The sequence below is a fragment of the Canis lupus genome, chromosome 1 (genome assembly GCF_011100685.1).
Source record: "Canis lupus familiaris isolate Mischka breed German Shepherd chromosome 1, alternate assembly UU_Cfam_GSD_1.0, whole genome shotgun sequence".
Taxonomy (NCBI): Eukaryota; Metazoa; Chordata; class Mammalia; order Carnivora; family Canidae; genus Canis; species Canis lupus.
In genome coordinates, this window is record NC_049222.1 from 122,477,551 (window position 1) to 122,496,811 (window position 19,261).

General features: G+C 50.4%; 1 protein-coding gene and 1 long non-coding RNA gene across 5 annotated transcripts in view; one reads left to right on the forward strand and one right to left on the reverse strand.

The window, feature by feature from the left end:
- The window catches only part of URI1 (URI1 prefoldin like chaperone), an 83,632-nt gene extending 68,451 nt beyond the window's left edge, over positions 1–15,181 (reverse strand). The window contains exons 1-2 of one of the 2 annotated variants that reach the window (XM_038529532.1): positions 15,006–15,181; positions 14,119–14,320 (exon numbers count right to left, since the gene is read on the reverse strand). In XM_038529532.1, the coding sequence (XP_038385460.1) occupies positions 14,119–14,320; positions 15,006–15,166 (363 nt within the window). In that variant the 5' untranslated portion in view covers positions 15,167–15,181. Of the gene's footprint in view, positions 1–14,118; positions 14,321–14,957 lie in introns of both variants that reach the window. The other variant, XM_038529531.1, reaches the window with a different exon arrangement.
- Positions 15,182–15,315: 134 nt separating this feature from the next.
- Positions 15,316–18,720, forward strand: LOC119869836. 3 transcript variants are annotated; one of them, XR_005353243.1, is made up of 4 exons: positions 15,316–15,542; positions 15,888–16,016; positions 16,600–16,835; positions 17,566–18,720. It is a non-coding gene; the product is annotated as an uncharacterized LOC119869836 (long non-coding RNA). The 3 variants fall into 3 exon arrangements; XR_005353244.1 differs by having other exon boundaries at positions 15,330–15,410; XR_005353242.1 differs by lacking the exon at positions 15,316–15,542 and having other exon boundaries at positions 15,749–16,016.
- The last annotated feature ends 541 nt before the right edge of the window (positions 18,721–19,261 follow it).

Below are 19,261 nucleotides of genomic sequence, written 5' to 3' on the forward strand. Positions count from 1 at the left end.
GCTGCCGCGGCGGCCGCTGCTCGCGTCCGGGCTGCCCGCGGCCGCATCTCACACGTGCATGCCGCCCGCCGCCGCCGCCGCCCCGGGCTCCAAGCAGCAGGCGGGCCGCTCCGGGAGCCGCAGGCGCCTGTCCGGTGCCCGGGCCGAGACGCGCGTCCAGGGCCGGCCGCGCCTCCTCCGCGCCTCCTCCGCGCCTCCCCGGAGGCCCCGCCCCTCGCCCGCGCCCCGCCCCCGCGCCGCACGCCGGGAAGCGCGCGCAGCCTCCGCCCTTGGCCCCGCCCCGGCCGGGTCACGTGGGGCGGCGCGGGCCGGGGCCGCTGGGAGGAGCCCGCCAGGTGCCCCCGCCGCCCCGCGCTGCCCCGGCGGCGGGAGCCGGGATCGTGCGCCGCCGCTCTTGCCGAGAACTTTTTATTTTTAAAGATCTTATGTATTTATTCATGATAGACGCAGACAGAGAGAGAGGCAGAGACCCAGGCGGAGGGAGAAGCAGGCTCCCTGCAGGGAGTCCGACGCGGGACTCGATCCCAGCACCCCGGGGTCACGCCCTGGGCCGAAGGCAGATGCTCCACCGCGGGGCCACCCGGGCGTCGCTCCTGAGAGCTTTTAATTTCAGCAGAGTCAGTTCTTCCCTGTGCCTGTGTAATGAATTAAAATGTGCAATTATATGTTGCCGTGTATTAATTACTGCGCCTCTATTAATATAGTGCTATGTTTGGACTATCTAAGAGATTTTTCAAGGATAACTTTGCCCATTCTTTTTCCCTTATTTCAAAACTATGCCTTTTTCTTTTTTTTTTTTTTTTTTTCTCATACGGCCCCTGTACACCGTAGGTGCCCAGTCGGTGCCTACCTTGCCGGAGCTGGCCGTGACCCAACCACCTCCGCCCCAAAGCCTAACTGGGATGATGGATCCTAACAGAGGGTCAGGCTTGGCCTTCCCTGCAGTTGACACCTGTCTGTGCCTGCTTGCTCTGCTTCTCTTCCCTCTCCCCCGGCAGCTCCCCGGTCCACACACATGCTTTTTGCATTTGCTTCCAAGGAAGATGGAAGGAAAACCTGGGGAAATGGGGAACGTTAGCGCCTCTCTTTTCCTCACTGCCTGTCCAACGCCAACGCCTCCGAAAGGCAGAGTCTGATGGCTCGCATCACCTCCTCTGGTTCCACCATCGCCTCTGTCCTCAGTAGCTTCTTCTCCGGCCTCCTTGCCTCCTTGCTCCCACTCCTGCCCCCATCACGGACATGGTCAGCTCCCCACCCTGCCTCCCCTCCCTCGATGGTCAGCCACAGCCCACGCAACCCCTGTGCCAGTGGGAAGCTGTCCCACCCCACACTCGGGTCTAAAGGCAATGCATTTGCCCCATAAGTGGCTGATTTGGGAGTGGGCGCGTGACACTTCACAAATGGTTTCCTGGTGGTTTCTGAAAAAGTTCTCCCTTGTTCTTTGCAAGTGTTTCCATAAAAAATAAAAATAAAAAAATTTAAAAATCTATCCATCCCTTGGTGGGGAAGTACAAAGCGTATGGCCCTGTGTATGTAAGGCCAACAAGACCGCCCAGATGCCTCCTAGACTCAGAACGAAGTTGAGTCTGCGGTCAGCAGAGCCAAGAGATAGAACTTGAATTCTTGACTCTATCACAGCACTTGATTCAGGGCTGAACCGGCCAGTTCTGAAATCTGCATTACCTCTGGACTTACAGTTAAAGAGGCCAGTAAATTTCCTGATTAAAGCAGTTTGCATCAGGTTTTCTATCACTAGCAGCCAAAGACTCTGATTCATGCACCCCCCAATCTATTCTCAGCTCAGCAGCCTGAGGGAGCTTTTAAAAATAACCAGATCATGTCATTCTCCCAGTTTGAGCCTTCCATGACTTCTCTTGCAACTAGAATAAAGTCCAGATGTCCTACTAGAATTCTGTATTATCTGACCCATCTTTCCCACCTCCTTGCGTGCACCCTGCCACTCATACCAACCACAATTGGTTTCTCTCTTCTCCTGCCTGGGGGTCTTGGCATTGGCTGACCTGTTGCCTGCAGTATATTTATGCCAGATCTTTGCATGGTCTACTCCTCTGTATTATTCAGTCCTCAATTCAAATAAAGAGACTTTCCTAACACCCTGTCCATAGAAGCTCCTCCCCTCTCCTCCAAGCATCCTCCAGCACCTCACTTTTTACATTTTCTTCATAGCTCTTACCACTTTTTAGGATTCTCAGTTTTATCTGCTTCCATGCTAGTTTCCATCTCTTCACACTGGAACACCAGGTCCATGAGAGCAGGGACTTGGTAGACATTCCATGAACATTTGCTGCTTCCTTCTACGAGGTCCTAGTGCTCAGAAGTGACAGCAGAAGAACTTGAACTATAAACCTAGACAGACCCAAGTTGTGATCCCAGCTCTGCCACTTGCCTGCTAACAAGCCTTAGGCAAAACACTGAACCTCCTTCTGAACTTCATTAACTTGTACAACAGGTCTTAGAGTGATACCTGCCTCAGGGTTGGCTTGAAGAATAATGGTGATGACAAGTGTAAAAGCTGACAGTGAAAACTTCCTCCTTCCCTCTAAAATCCTTCAAATTATAATCACTCATCCAAGTGAACATCAGCCGCCTCAAAATACCTTCAATTAAACAAAGTTAAATTTCGGCAAATATTGTTGATCCACTTCCATGTACCCGGCTCTTCACTGGGAATGGGGGACAAGAGGTGAGCAGGTGGGCACCAGAATTGTCCGTGGATCCTGGCGTCAATGGAGGGCTCCAGACCTTAGATGAGGTTCTTAGAATTCTACAGAAGTTTATCTTTAAACTCAAGGTCAAAAGATCCTCCCCTCCGTGGAGCTCCCTTAGTACTTCATCTGCTTATCCTTAGGGCTGATACTGATCATTTTAATCCTTGTAATATGTGGTTTCTCTGTACATTTCAGCCTCCCTTCCAAGGAAAGGGATCCAGTCTTTCTGAAATCTGAAAAACACACAGCACCAAGCATGGCACTTGCTGCAGTTTGTTGCCATCTCTTAGATGCCAGTGACAGAAACTCAACTTAAAGTGACTTATGCAAATAAATAAATAAATAAATAAATAAATAAATAAATAAAGGCAGAGTTCTGGAGGACATCAGGCAAAATGGTGGAGTAGACAGCCCTAGGGATCAGTTCCTTTATCAAAACAGCGTCTAATTTCTATGGACTAGAAACAAGGAAACACTTCAGAGCCAACTATTTTGAAACTCTGGAACCTGAACAGATATAAAAACCAGAAGAGTGTGTGATAAAGGAAGAGGTCACTAACTGTTGGTAAGAGGCTTGTGTTAGGGGGAGGAGTGAGATCCAGCTGCTGTGCCCCATTCCTCAGTCCCCACGGCCCCATGCAGCTGTGGGATTAGCAGCCAGCATTCCTAGCAGCTGATGCCAGGGTGAGCAGTAAGATCCTTGTTCTCCAAAACTTTGGGGTTATGCACTTAGGTCAGCCTACCAGTCCCCTGAGAGACTGGTGGAGGCAGCACCCACTCTTATCTGGGTTTTAGCCTTCTGGAATTATAGCAGCTTCCCCTGACAGCATCTATCGAAGATTTAAAGGGACAGAATTTTTTTTTTTTTTAAGGAAATCTTTGTCAAGTCACTGAATGGCTGCAGAGCCAACAGAGCAGAAACTTCAATGACCACACATACCAAGGAATACACTTTGAAAAAAAAAAAAGTTGGAAAAAATCACTAAACAGATGGTGACAACCTCCAACAAGCAAAAACCAGCAATCCCTGAGGAGCAGGAAAATTAGATTTCCAGAGTTACCACATAATAATACTCAAAATGCCCAGTCCTCAACAAACATTACAAAACATACCAAAAAACAAGGATGCAAAGCCAATTCACAGGAGAAACAATAATTAGAAACCATCCCTAAGGAAGCCCAGACATTAGAAATGTTAGTCAAAGACATTAAATCAACTGTCTTAAATATATTTAATAAACTGAAGGAAATCATAGACAAAGAACTAAAGGAAACCACAAGACCAATGTATGAACAAATAGGGAATGTCAAATAAGAGATCAAAATTATAAAAAGGAACAAAATTACTAGAGCTGAGAAATGCAGTAAATAAAAAATAAAATAATAAATTCAATAGAGGAGGGATGCCTGGGTGGCTCAGTGGCTGAGCATCTGCCTTCGGGTCAGGCCATGATTCCGGGGTCCTGGGATTGAGTCCCGCATCGGGCTCCCCCCAGGGAGCCTGCTTATCCCTCTGCCTCTCTCTCTCGCTGTCTCTCATGAATAAATAAATTTTTTTAAAAAATTTGCTAGAGGAGCCAAAAAGCAGATTTGAGCATGCAGAAGAAATAAACAACAAACTTAAAGATGAGGCACTCAAAATTATCCAGTCAGGTACAGAAAGGAAAAAAAGTGAAGACTTAGGAACAAAGCCTATGAGCCCAAGAGACACCACCAAGCATACCAACATATGCACAACAGGATTTCCAGGAGAAGTGAGAAAGTGATCAAAAAATTTGGAGAGAAAATGGCTGAGAACTTCCCAAATTTGATGACAGACTTGAATACACACATCCAAGAAGCCTAAACAACTCCAAGCAGGATAAACTCAAGGAGGTATATATATCTGAGATACATCATAGTCAAATTGTTAAAAACACAAAAACAAAAAGTCTTGAAAGCAACAAATGACAAGTGACTTGTCATATACCAGGAATCCTCAATAAGATTAGCAGTCGATTTCTCATCAGAAATCATGGAGGCCAGGGTTCCCTGTGGGGAGCCTGCTTCTCTCCCTGCCTGTGTCTCTGCCTTCTCTCTGTGTCTCTCATGAATGAAAGAAAGAAAGAAAGAAAGAAAGAAAGAAAGAAAGAAAGAAAGAAAGAAAGAAGAAATCATGGAGGCCAAAGGCATATTCAGCTCTAAAAGGAAAAACAACCCCTCAACAAAGAATTCTATATTAGACGAACTATCTTTCAAGAATGAAAGAGAAATTAAAACATTTCCAGATAAATAAAAGCTGAAGGTGTTCATTACGAGTAGACCTGCTTCACAAAAAATGTTTTATTTTGAATAAAAAGTTATTCAAGTGAGTCTGTTGAGCTGAAATAAAAGAACAGTAAACAATAACTCCAAGTCATATAAGAAATAGAGAACACTGATAAAAGTAGTAACTACAGGGGATCCCTGGGTGGCTCAGCAGTTTAGTGACTGCCTTTGGCCCAGGGCATGATCCTGGAGTCCTGGGATCAAGTCCCACATCAGGCTCCCTGCATGGAGCCTGCTTCTCCCTCTGCCTGTGTCTCTGCCTCTCTCTCTCTCCCTGTGTCTCTCAAGATTAAATAAGTAAGATTTTTTTTAAGTTTCTTAAAAAACTTACAGAGGTAAATATAAAAACCAGTATTATTGTAGATTTGGTTTGTAATTACTCTTTGTTCACCTATAATTTAAAAGGCAAATGCATAGAACAATCATTATAAATCCATGAAATTGGGCAGTGTACAGACATGTGATCTGGGACAATAACAATATAAAGGGAGAAGGGCAAGACTGTATAGAGGCATAGTGTACACTACCGTTTTTTTTTCAGATTTTATTTATTTATTCATAAGAGACACCCAGAGAAAGAGAGAGGCAGAGACACAGGCAGAGGGAGAAGCAGGCTCCATGCAGGGAGCCCAACGCGGGACTCAATCCCGGATCTCCAGGATCACGCCCTGGGCCCAAAGCGGCGCTAAACCACTGAGCCACCCGGGCTGCCCCTTAGTGTACGCTATTAAAACTAAGTTGGTTTTACTCAAACTAGGCTGTCGTAAGTTTAAGATCTTAATTATAGTTCACAAGGCAAGTACTATGATAATAACTAGGATATAAACAGACAAGGAAAGAAGGGAATCAAAATGATGCACAACAAAATAATAAATACAAACATGTAGGAAGTGAAGAATGTAAAAAATATAAAAAGATACATAAAAACATAGCTATTTTGCAGAATGAAGTCATTCTTTATCAATAATTTCTTTAAATATAGATGGAGGGGCACCTGGGTAGTGACTGCACTATCCGGAGTAAGCATCCGACTCTTGTTTTCAGCTCAGGTTGGGATCTCAGGGTCACAGAGAATTGTTATGGACCAAATGTTCCCCCAAAATTCTTATGTTGAAGCCCTGACCCTCAATGTACTGTATTTGGAGATAAATCCTTTGTAAAAGTAATTAAGGTTAAGTGAGGTCATAGGAATGGGGCCTGATCCAATAGGATTAGTGTTCTTATAAGAAAAGATACTAGAAAGCTCATTCTCTCCACATACACACTGAGGAAAGGCCTTTGAGGACACAGTGAAAAAAGCAGTCATCTAAAAGGCAGGAAAAGATCTGTCACTGGAAACTGAGCTTGCTTGATCAGGAACTTCTAGACTCCCAAACTATAAGAAAATAAATTCCTGTTGTTTAAATCACCCTATCTGTGGTATTTTGTGATAGCGGCCCAAGAAGATTAATAAAACAACGTTCCTCAAAGCAATCTATAGATTCAAAACAATCCCTATCCAGTCCCAATGACATGCTTTGCAGAAGTAGAAAATCCCATCCTAAATTTCACATGGAATTGCTAGGGACCCTCAACAGCCAAAACAATCTTGAGAAAAATCAAAGTTGGAAAAGGTCTCACACTTCCTTATTTCAAAACTTACTGTGAGTCTACGGCAATCAAAACACCGTTACTGGCATGCGGATAAACACATAGACCAATGGAGTTGAATATAGAGCCCAGAAGTGAACCCTTCCATATACAGTAAATTGACTTTTGACAGGAGTTCCGAGGTCATTCAGTGGGGGAAAGGAGAGTCATTTCAAGAAGTGGCATTAGAGAAACCACATATCCACAGGCAAAAGAATGACATTGGACCCTTACCTTACACCACTTACAAACATTAACTCAAAGTGAACAAAACCTAAATATAAGACCTAAAACTTGAAAACTCTTAGAAGTCATAGGGGAAAATCATAATTTTGGAAGTGGCAATTTCTTAAATATGACATCAAAAGCACAACCGACAGAAAAAGTATAGGTAGATGTGACTTCATCAAAATTAAAAATGTTTATGCATCAAATGACACTATCAAGAAGGTGAAAAGACAATACAAGAAGGAAATATTTGCAAATCATATCTTATAAGGATTTACTATCGAGGGTATCTATCTTAACCTATATCTCTATTTATACATAGATATAAGTTTATATATAGATGTATTTTATATAGCTATAGATCTATATATTTGTTTATATATAGATACATAGATATATGTGTATATATATAGTATAGATAGATACATAAAGATATAGATATCTTATATCTTCTACAACTCAGCAACAACAAAAAATTCAATTCAAATATTGGTGAGGGACTTGAATAGACATTTCTCCAAAAAAGATGTACAAATGACCAATAAGCACGTGAAATGATGCTCAATGACCCTAACCTTTAGGGAAATGCAAGTCTAAACCACAATGAAATACCAATTCAAGGATGATTGTGAAGGAGGAGGAGAAGGAGGAGGAGGAGGAGATGAGGGCAGGAAGAGGGAGGAAAGAAGAAAGGAAGGAAAAAGGGAAATAACAAGTGTTGGCAAGAATATAGAGAAATTGGAACACTCTTTCTTTGCTGGTGGACATATAAAATGTTACCGCTGCTACGAGAAAGTTTGACGATTTCTCCAAAAGTTAAATGTAGAGTTGCCATATGAACCAATAATTTCACTCCTAGATGTACACCCCAAATAACTGAAAACAGATATTCAAACAAATACATCTATGTTCACAAGAGCATTACTCACAGCAGCCAAAAAGTGGGGGGCGGGGGGGATCAAGTTTCCAACAACAAAATAAATGGATAAACAAAATGTAATGTGTATATTTATACTGTGTCTACATATATGTATGAACATTATTTAGCCACCCTAACGGGGAATTAAGTTCTGATACATGCTACAACATTGAAGAGCTGTGAAAACACGAAATAGTGTAAAATGAAATGTTGAAAACATTTCAAGCCAGATGCAAAAGTACAAATATTGTTATTTTCCACCTGTATGAACTATCGAAAGCAGGTCAATTCATGGAGGCAGAAAGTAGATGAGAGGTCACCAAGGCCTGGGGGAAAAGGGGGATGAGGATCATTGCTTAACGGTTACAGAGAGTTCTGGAACTGGTGGTGACACAACATTGGTTAAATGTTACACAACATTGCAAGTGTGTTCAACGCCACTCAACTGTATACATAACGGTGACTAAAATAATAAATTTTATGTTCTATTTTCCCACCAAAAGAAAAAAAGGAAAAAATAAAGAAGAACGAACATGGGCTTTGTAGCCTCATGTACCTGAAAACGTCAGTGATGGTTTCAGTGAAGGCCAGACCAGGAGCTCCATGCGTGGCATCGCAGAGATGTCTCTGCTCCTCTTCATGCTTCCTCCCGCACGGGCTTTATTCCCAAGCGGTTTCCTTAAACGGGGAGGCTCCCAACGTTCCGAGTCATCAAGGAAATTACTTAGCGATCTGATCTCTCAGAAGAAGGAACCTCTTTCTTCCTAGATGGGCCGGCTTAGTTGTCCACAGCTGGAGCCCAGAGCAGGAGATGCGGCAACTCCATTCAAACACGAGGAATGCTATATGTTGGCAAATTGAACTCCAATAAAAAACAAACAACAACAAAACAAAACAAAACAAAAAAACCCACGAGGACTGTGGGTGGGAGAAAGTGTCCTCCCAAAAAAAGTCTGCGGACACAGGATGGGATGCCGTGCGGGCAAAGCCCACTACAAGCTCCGGGCCTCAACGAGAGCTGCTGGCCCCTGGGAGCCTGACAGTCCCTGCCTTCTCAAAATTTGTTTTTTGTTTTGTTTTGTTTTGTTTTTTGTTTTTGGTTTTTTTTTTTTTTTTTGAACCTACTCTTCTCCCTGGTGTAGAAGTTAGCCAACCATAAAGTGATAAGTAATAGCAGGAGAAGAAAGATGAGAGTCCTAAATGATCCACTTAGGGGATGATCAAAGGCTGTGTCAATTAGGACTTATTAAGTTGCAAATGTGTTACAAACTGCCTTAATTTAAAAGACAATTTATTGGCTCTTAATACTGAAAAGTTTGGAAGCCGGTCAGCCTTCAGGTGTGCCTCCATTCAGTGGCTTCAACCACAGCAGCTGGGCTCTGGCTTCGCAGCGTGGGCCTCACCCCGGCTGTCGGGGCGCCAGGTGCCGGGGCCACGGGGGTGGGTGGCCCGCCCTGAGTGAGGACGAGAAGCGGGAGGCTCCTGGTTTCCGGGGCCACAGGCTCAGACTATCGCAGGGCCTCGGAGCTGGGTCTCGGGCCCTGACCTGAGCCGAGAGCGTGGCCCGCCGACAGGGGACCCTGGAGTAGCCCTGAGCGCTGAGCACCCCCAAAGCTCAGGCGCCGGCGCCAAAGGAGAATGAGGGGTGCGGGAAATGATGGAAAAATCAAGCAAAATGTCCGTGATAGCTCGTGTGCTCCCAGGAGTTTGCAAAGGTGGTTGGGTCATTAGTTGGCAAGTGGGGACCTCAGCTTGACAGCTGCGCACCCCGCGCCCAGCCCCTTCCCCAGGACCTGCTTCCGCATCTCCCATACCTGCAGGTGCCTCCGGTCTGAGAAGCAGACACTGAAACAAGGTCAACAGGGACAGATGTGCGAGGGAACATGGGGAGGGAGCCCGAGGGGGCTGCAAGACCCTGCGGAGTGAAGGCCTTGCTGTCCAGGGAAGGAAATGTGGGTGGAGGCACCCATGAAAGCCACGCGGCTCTACGGAGAGCTGGGCAAGGTTGTCCTGAGGAGCCCGCAAGGCCAAGGTGGCCACAAAGGGGGCATCCCAGGAACGGGCCCACTCGGGGCCCCGCCAGGCCCGTCGGGAGGACGGGACGCAGGGCCTTCACGGGCCTTCCAGCGCGTCGGCACCTCAGGGTTAGACCTGCATCCCGAGCCAGCTGCCACCATCCGCAGCTGTTACCTTGGGGAAGGTGTCCCGCCTGCTGCCCTGCTCACATCTCTCTGTCAGACTGGAACCCTGACGCCCTGCGGCCAGGGGCCACACACCAGGGACAAGGGACAGACCCTTCCATAAACTCAAGGGGTGGGGGGTGCACGGGCGGCACTGGAGATCCGGTTCATCGAAGGGACCTGCTGCTACTTAGCTGCAGCCTATTCCTGGGATTCAGGCCCGGCATGACCCCATTCTCCAGGAGAAGCCAGATTTCCAAACTTCTTGGCAAAATCACCCGATTCTAAAATACTGGCAACTAGTTCAACTGTAAGACATAAAACTCTGTGCTAGCCAGAAACGCAGGTCTGCGGGGTGTGTGAGAGGTTGGTCCCTCGAGGGGTAGGCTGGGAGGCCAGGGCCAGAGATACCCAGACGGGCCTGCAGAGAGGGGACAGTGACGCAAAGGCAGGGAGGGCTGCAGGGATGCTGGGCCATGAGGCCCAAGAGCCGGTCCCCCAAGAGGATCAGCTGTTCCCCACTCAGCGGGTACCACCCCTGAGAAAGCACGTGACCCACTGGCCCCGCAGCAATCTGAGAAGTCCCTGGTTTCTTTGAATCAAACCTCCTTTCTCCTTGGGTGCATTTAAGTAGGTCTCTCATCTTGAAAAATATTCACACCACCTGAATTCAAAGATACACTACGGGAGTATATTGTGTTGTAAAGCTGCAGCAATCCCCACGGGGTGGCAACAGCAAGGCGTAGGCACACAGATGAGGGGGGCAAATAGCAAGCCCAGAAAGAGTCTAACACAAATATAATCAACCAAGTTTCCACAAAGGTGCAAAGGCAATTCAACGGAGAAAGAATCGTTTTTTCCAGTAAATGATGCTAGAAGCGGATGTCTATTTGAAAAAAAAAAAAAAAAAGAAGCAGCTCTATACAAACCTCGTATTTCACACGAAATTAACTCAAAAACTTAAATCACAGACTTAAATCCAAAATACAAAACTAGGGCTGCCTGGGTGGCTCAGCGGTTGAGGGTCTGCCTTTGACCCAGGGTGTGATTCCAGAGTTCTGGGGTCGAGTCCCACGTCGGGATCTCTGCAAGGAGCCTGCCTATGTCTCTACCTTCTCTCTGTGTCTCTCATGAATGAATAAATAAAATCTTTAAAAAAAATACAAAACTATAAAACTTCTAGAAGGAAACACACACACACAAAAATATCCATGTGACCATGATTTTGGCAATGAAAACATCGATGAATTGTACTTTATCGAAATTTTAAGTGTTTGCTCTACAAAATGTACTGAAAAAAGAATGAGAAAAAAAAAAACCCAAGCTACAGACTAGGAGAAAAATACTTGCAAACCGTGTATCTGATAGAGGACTTGTATCTAGAAGGTATCGAGAATTCTTAGAGCTCAGGGCACCTGGAGGGCTCAGTGGTTGAGTGCCTTTGGCTCAGGTCGTGATCCTGGGGTCCCGGGATCGAGTCCTGCATTGGGCTCCCTGTGGGGAGCCTGCTTCTCCCTCTGCCTCTCTCTCTCATGAATAAATAAAATCTTTTTTTTAATTTTTTTTAATTTATTTATGATAGTCACACACAGAGAGAGAGAGAGAGAGAGGCAGAGACACAGGCAGAGGGAGAAGCAGGCTCCATGCACAGGGAGCCCGACGTGGGACTCGATCCTGGGTTTCCAGGATCGCGCCCTGGGCCAAAGGCAGGCGCCAAACCGCTGCACCACCCAGGGATCCCAAAATCTTTTTTTTTAAAGCATTCTTAGAGCTCAACAATAGGAAGACACATAATCCAATTTTAAAATGGGCAAAAGATCTGAACAGATATTTCACCAAAGATCGGCAGATAACAAGTGTGCAAACATAAAATGCTCAAGATCAAGCAACAAGGCGACACTGCCACACAACTAGGACGGCTGCAATCCAAGGAGAGGGTACCGACGGCTGGCTGGGGTGAAGCGACAGGAACTCGCTCTTACTGCTGCTGCGGGGGCTGCAAAGCGGCGGCGCAGCCACTTCGGAAGAAGACGGTTGGCGCTTCTGTGCAAAGTGAGCACAGACCTGCCCTACAACTCAACAACCACACTCCCGGGCACCACCCAGCGGATCTGAAAATTTACATCGACATGAAAACCTGCGCGCAAAGGTTTCCTGCAGCAAAGCAGGGAGGCTGGGAGCCAATATGCGTGGGCTCAGTTAACCCAGTATCCTGCAAATCAAGAACTGCCTGTTTGGGATTTATCACTTCCCGTCATCATCATCATAGTGGGGCCTCCTCTTCCCCCAGCAAGGGGAGTGACCTGAGGATTCCTTTTTTTTTTTCTTTTCTTTTTTTTTTTTTTTGACCTGAGGATTCCTGAGGTGTATCCCACCCTCCTGTGGGGGGAGGTGGGAACCCTAGATGTCCCCAGCTGAAGCCCCAACATCGTAGCCCTGGCTCCCCGCTTACGGTTGCCAGGTTTCACAAATAAAAACACAGAACACCCGGTACAATGTGAGTTTCAGGTGACAAGGCATAATTGTCCGTGGTGTCCACGTAATATTGGGAACCTACACATACTACAGACAAATTGGTTGTTTACCTGAAATTTGACCTTGGCTGGGCCTCCTGGGTTGGGTCCCTCCCAGCCACCCTCCCGCCTCTAGCCGCCCTGCTTTCCCTCCACATCCACCCCCCTGTGTCATCGCCTTCAGAGTCAACACCACAGGCACCAAGGGACCTCAGGTCCCCACGCACCAGGGAGAGCCACTGGGGAGCTTCGCTGCCTTTTCAGATCCAGCCCTAGAAGGTCACGTAGCATCACTTTAGCCGCAACCGGGTCATCACAAGCAAGTCACGGAGGCCGGCCCAGGCGCAAGAGGTGGGCCATCGGACTCCATCTCTTGGTGGCTCACGTGTCAGAGAACTTGTCATCACATGTTAAAACCTCCAAGGGTATCATCAAAAAAAAAAAAAAAAAAAAGAGGTCTCTGGGACTCATTCCCTATCCTACTCGGCCCCAGCCCCGGCCACCATCGCCCCTCACCTAGAAAAGTCAGGCGGCCTTTTGAGCAGCGTCTCCTCACCCCCGCCGCCCATCTACCTCACCCCTGCAACTGGAGTCGCAAGCTCAGAACCATGGATGGCAACCCCAACACCTCCGGCCTCCAGCAGGCCTAGGGGGCCCCACGCGGGTCGGCCTGTGTGTCTGTTGTCCTCCCCGGCTCCTCACGCTCAGAGGCAGATGGCTCTCAAGCCCATGCTCTTCTGAGCCATGCGTCGCTTAGCTCCCAGATTACAGGCCGACCTCCCCTCGGCAAGCAACGGCCCTGCGCCCACCTCTTGCTCCCTCCTTCGGGACTTTCTTCAGACCCTCCTCTGGGAAACCTTCTCTGAGCACCCAAAGGTGGGTCAAACACAGACCCCGTATTTCCCTTTCCTACACACGGGTCCTTTCACACAATTTTCTCTTGACTTGGTATTGAAGTGTAACGTTCGTGCAGAGAAATGCACGACTCCCGTGCGCAGCTTGATGAATTTTCATGAAGTCAGCCTAGCTATGTAACCAGCTTTCACATCAAGAGGATAGGACACTTCTAGACACTTCTAGAACCACAGAGGGTGAATTTCCTCCCTCCCACCGTGGGAACCGGGTGGGGGGCAGGCGCTCCCCCTTCCAGCCCTGGGTCGGCCGGGGATTAGGCCCTTGCCCTGCGCTATGCAGACTGCGTCCTGGGACTTGCGCTCCTGACGTTGGCTCTGCGCTGCCGTGAGCCAGGCTGGGGCCCCGTTCTTCAGTCTTCAGCGCTCCGGGGACACCCACCTGCCCTTAGCCTCCTGTCCTCCCACAGACCACCCCAACTGATTCCTCTCGCTTGAAGACACAGAGAGAACCTATAGTTCTTGCAGCTTCACGGCCCCCTTGAAGGAAGAAATGCTCTGGTTAATAATTTTCCATGCACGTACGTCCTCTGTCCTCCGCTTGGACTGTGAGTTCCTGTGGGCAAGGAGACTTTCTTCCCTTTACCCTGAGTCCAGCCCTCGCACGTAGCAGGGTCTCAAGCAGCGCTGTGCATGGCCTAACGGCAAGAGGGGCGTCTGGACCCAGAGGGCCTGGGGGTGAGGCTCAGCCCCTGCACTCACTGTGGCACTTGGTGGTCCTGGGCCGTCTTCAGTCTGGGCTCTGCACCTCTGAAGTGGCCTGATGCTTACGATGCCCGCCGGCCCTGCAGGCCTCAGGGCCTCTGTGAGGCTCCGATGGGTTAAGGGTATGAAAGTCCTGCAGAAACCCCCACTTTTCCATCCTCCGTTCACAGCAGCTGCACCATCCCCATCAGACCAGCTCCTGAACAAGCAAATAAGTGATTGAAGTCAAGGCCAGCGTCAGGGGCATGTGGCTCAGGGGGTCCCACGGGCTCTCAGAAGGGCCCCAGGCTTGACTTATGCTCCACCGTCACCATTTCCAAATTCTTGATTTTTGAACTAGGAGTCCTGCATTTTCATTTTGCAGCAGGTCCCACAAATCATCAGGCCAGCTCTGATGAAAATACCATATGAAGTAACATGACACTGGACGGGGGAAGCCAGACCCCGGGGCACATCCTGCGTGGGGCCACTGGTGTGATGTTTAAAACTAGAGGACACTCATCTGAAGGGTTAGAAGTCAAGGTCGTGTTAGCAGGGCCCAGTAGGATGGGGGCGGGCAGAGAACAGAAGGACTGAGACCCCAGCCCGGCTCACACAGGCGGCCCGGCCGGCAGCCCTGCGGCCTCTGGCCCAGCAAGCAACCTGCTGCCCCGACTGTGTCCGCGTCACCAGCCCACGGTCCCAGGGCAGAGGCCAGTGTGCAGCTGGTCAGGGGCTCGGAGAGGGAGGCCCTGGCCCCCGGGGCCCCACGGTGGGAGGGAGTGGTTTGCCAGCAGGAAGTCCAGGGAGTGGAAGCCGGGGGCTAACACGGGGCCGAAATGTCCTGCAACGCACACGTTTCTCTGCGGAGCCCGCACACCGGCCAAGGGAGAGGAGCTCCTGACCCCGCAGTGCTTCGCCCCTGCGTGGAGACAGCAGCTGGGCCAGGACAGGATGGGCGCCAACACCCCGGGGCGGCGTGCAGGAGCGGGGCTGCAGCAGGGGACCTGTGACCCGGTGCACCCGGCCACTGACGCCGCGCAGGGCCATGACGTCCTGGGGACATCGCCTGTGACCGCCGGGGGGTGGTCTTCAAGGGACCCCGACAGAGCAGCAGGGTGGCCGGAAGGAACACCTGCCTATGACACAGCCAGGGCTCCAGAATCTGCAGATGGGAGGATTCCAGTTCTGTTCCCCCCAGGGGCACGTTGCCAGGTGTCCCCCGCGGCCCCGGACTCGCCTGCCTGGGCCCCGGCCCCCACCGGTGGCCCCCACCAGCGGCCCCCACCGGCAGCACTGGCCACTGAGTGGTAGATGCTGTGGGACGCGCCTTGCGGACAAGAGCTCCCCTAGCTCCCCGGACTGAGCAGGGGGGCCTGTGGGTCTGGCCCCCGCCCCCACCCGGCAGGCTGAGCCCGGCCCACGGGGCGCCGTCAGTGGGGGTGCTCAACTCCTCTTTGGAAGCCTTTCCTGCCCTGGGCCTGGGTGGGGCAGGGCGGGAGCCGGGCCCCTCACATCGAGGCCTCCGCTTCTGGGCACCAAAGCAGCCCGAAGCTCCGTGGCATGAAACCAGTCGTTTCTGCCTGTTCGCGAGCGTGGTGGCCGGGCAAGCCTGGCTGTCTGGCTGGAGGCCCTGGGCCGGGGCGGGGTGGGGGGGTTGGCACCCCGGTGCTCATGTCCCTCCTGGGCCCTCCAGCTTCGCCCTGGCCCTCCCTCGCCGGGACCTGGTGCAGTGGGGGCTGGGCCGGGCACCGGGTCACGCCAGTCTCGCCCTGTGAGCCACCCAGGGGCAGCAGGACAGGGCGCTGCAGTCACTCGGCAGAAAGCGTGGATGCAGAGAGAACGGAGCCCCGGGCGCCGTCCCCGTCGAGTGAGGGCCTCTCCAAGAGGGGACTAGAGAGACGGCTTGACCCCAGGTGGGCCACAGGCTGGCCCAGGCCGGGACGCAGGAGCTGGGACGGGGGCCACGCTCTGGGGGCAGAGACCAGAGGGAAGAGGCCCCAAGCGGGAAAGCCAGCGGGGAGCAAGCGCGGCCCAGCCACCTTGTGCTCCTGCCGGCCTGGGGCTTGTGACACGGGCCCTGACCCATGAAGGACAGCACCGGGGGGGGGGGGGGGGGGGGGGGGGGGGGGGGGGGGTGGGAAAGGCCTGTCCCCGAAGTCCCGAGCAAGTTTAGCTGCGTCTGTCTTTACTTAAAGCCATGTTTCCTGAACTCGATTCACATTCCAACGGGATCATTTTTTTCTCCCATCTCCATGTGCCACCTGTGCTAATATTTACCGGATATTTGTTTTTTTATCTAACTCAGCCCATATCTTTAATGTAAAGATTTAATTTGGCAATGATGTCCATGAAATCGTGAGCTTACATGCTCGTTACATATATTTTTATCGAACGGCACCGTAAAATAAGCACATAACCTCTGGGATGCAGAACGTATGACCTTGCTGAAGAAAGGGAGGTCGGGGTAGAAGTCGCAGAGCGGAAATCCATTTCCAGAAATCCGGAACGGCCCAAACGGAAGGAGAGCCCTCCCTGCCCGAGTGGAGCTCAGAGGAGTCCTGCCCACGAGAGGCACAGGGTCGGGGGCCCCAGAGCACTGCATCCCCCCCTCCAGCGGGACGCCGGGGGCTCAGCTCCTTACACCCTTCGCGTCCGTAGGAGCGAGTCTTAGACAAGCCAACACTTCGAAAGGGGAGTGAACAGAAGGAAGCGCGCTGCCGCGATGGTAGCTAGTAAGCAGAAAGCAGAACAAAACGAGGACAAAACCTGCCTTCGGGCAGCGCACGTGGGATCGCCTCGCCCCCCGTGGGAGGCCGGGTCGGGCCTGAGCCGGGTGGGTGCGCGGCGGCCCTCGGGGGACGGCTGGGCCTCCTGCACGGAGGCTTCCCGGAGGAGGCCTCGCGGAGCTGTCCCCAGACAGCGGGGACTAGGCAGTGACCTTTCCCGCCCAGCATCGCGCTTTCCGGGGCAGAGCCGGGAGCGGCCCGGGCGGCACAGGGGCTTCCAGAGGAGGCCTCGTGTTTCCCAGGCCTGGGTCTCCTGTGTGTCGCGGGAGCAGAGGTCCCCGGGCCTCGAGCAGGGGTCGCCATTCCACGTGAACACTCTGTGGCTGCCAGCGTGCGGGTCCCCGGGTTGGGCCTATGTCGCTCCGGGCCCACCCCGGCCGCGGGGGCCTGTCCCGGGCAGCACTGCTCATGGTGGAGCTGCCGTCGGGGGCTTGGCATGCACGGACCCCAGGCCCTTTGCTGATGGGGGTTGTAGCCCCCTCTGCTAGCTCGGGGTGGCTCCTCTTAGAAACACCCTCCTCAGGGGACAGTGAGCCCACGGACAAGTCAGGACCACAGATCCTAGTGTTCTGGAGGCCTTCAGTTCTGAGGGGGCCCTGACTTCACAATGGGGGCCCCTGTAACCCCCAGGCTGGTGGAGAAGGGTGCTGGCCTCAAAGGGTGCTTTCTTTTCCAGGGAAACGAGGCTAACCAAGTACGCCAGGGTTTGGCGTGCGGATGGATGTGTGCGCTGGTGCTGTTGACTCCACAGCGACTCAGGCTCCTCTAAGGCACGGAAGCCTCACGCCCGTACCGATAGTCACCAAAGAATGACTAAATGAGTGGGAAGCCCCTCTTACCTCTTACCTCCAGCTGCACAGGTGCCAGTCTCCTGCGCCAAGACCGGGGCCAGGCAGGTGGTGGCCTGGAATCAGCCTACCCCTTGCTCGCTGTGGGATCCTGCCCAAGTCACTAGACCGCTCTGAGCCTTGCTTTCCTCGTGTGGACATGGGCGGACAGCCCGTCACACTCATCTCACAGCCATTGCGAGGAGCCAAGGAGATGATGCTTGGGCAGAGCTTCGGGTGGCGCTTGGCACAGCTGAACCAGGTGACGGCCGGCGGAGGAGGAGGAGGAAGACGGAGACGCCCATGACAACGTACGCCGTTTGCAGTCCTTGGCCTCAGTCCGCTCTGTTTTTCCGTAGAGCAGCGTCCTCCAGTACCTGGTCGCAGACTCTTCACAGGCCTAAAAGTCATCTTAGGGTACCAACGACCTCTTGTTTATGTTGCTCTATCAATTGATATTCACTATACATCGAAACAGAATCCATATACGTGTTTAATAGTTCACTGAGAAGTGACGATAGCAAACCCACAATATGTTCGCATACATAAAATATTTTTGCTGAAAAATTACTTTTTTGAATTTACGGTTTTGCAGTTTTGCAAGTCGCTGTTATGTCTGGCCTAAAAGAAGACAACTGGATCCTCGTATCTATTTCTGCATTCAGGCTCCTTCCATCTGCTGTTTCTGTTGAAGAATGTGAGGAAAATCTAGACTCGCGCAGATATGTAATTGCAAAAGGGAGAAGTATTTTAATAGCCTGTTCAGATCACCGTGGATAGTCCTTGACTCTGTACCAGAACTCAGGGAGTGGTGGTTTCTTAAAAGAAACTTATCGTGTGGAATCTGGAAACATACTGCTGAATTTTTTGTGCTCTTTTTTCACTGAACTTCTTTACTTGTGCTGTGCCTTTAAAGTGCATTTATTTGCAGGCCGCTTATAGTTCGGTCCTGCTTTTTTATCCCATCTGACAGTCTCTATCTTTTAGTAAATGTGTTGACATCATTTGTATTTTTTTTTAAAGATTTTGTTTATGTATTTGAGAGAGAGACAGAGATAGCGACTGAGAGCACCATGGAGAGGAGAGGGAGGAGCAGGCTCCCTGCTGAGCTTGATCCCAGGACCCCGGGGGTCATGACCTGACGGCAGGCGCTTCACCAGCAGAGCCACCCAGGCACCCCAGGTCATTTGTATTTAAGATAATTAGTTATATGATCGGGTTTAAGCCCACCATCTACTTATTTTCTATTCTTTCCATTTGGTCTTTGTTCTTTTTTCCCCCTCTCTTTTTTTCTACCACCTTTGGGCTTAAGTATATTTTATTCCATTTTTCTTTCTTTTTTTTTTTTAGATTTTATTTTTTTCCATTTTTCTTTATTATTGGGTTATCCCTTATACTTCTTGTAAAATTATCATCTGTCTTCCTCGATGCTTATATATGCATCTTTATTTTTTTTTAAGATTTTATTTATTCATTTGACAGAGAGAGAACAGGAGGAGTCAAACAGGGGGAGAGAGTAGGGGAGGGGGAGAACCCCAAGCCGAC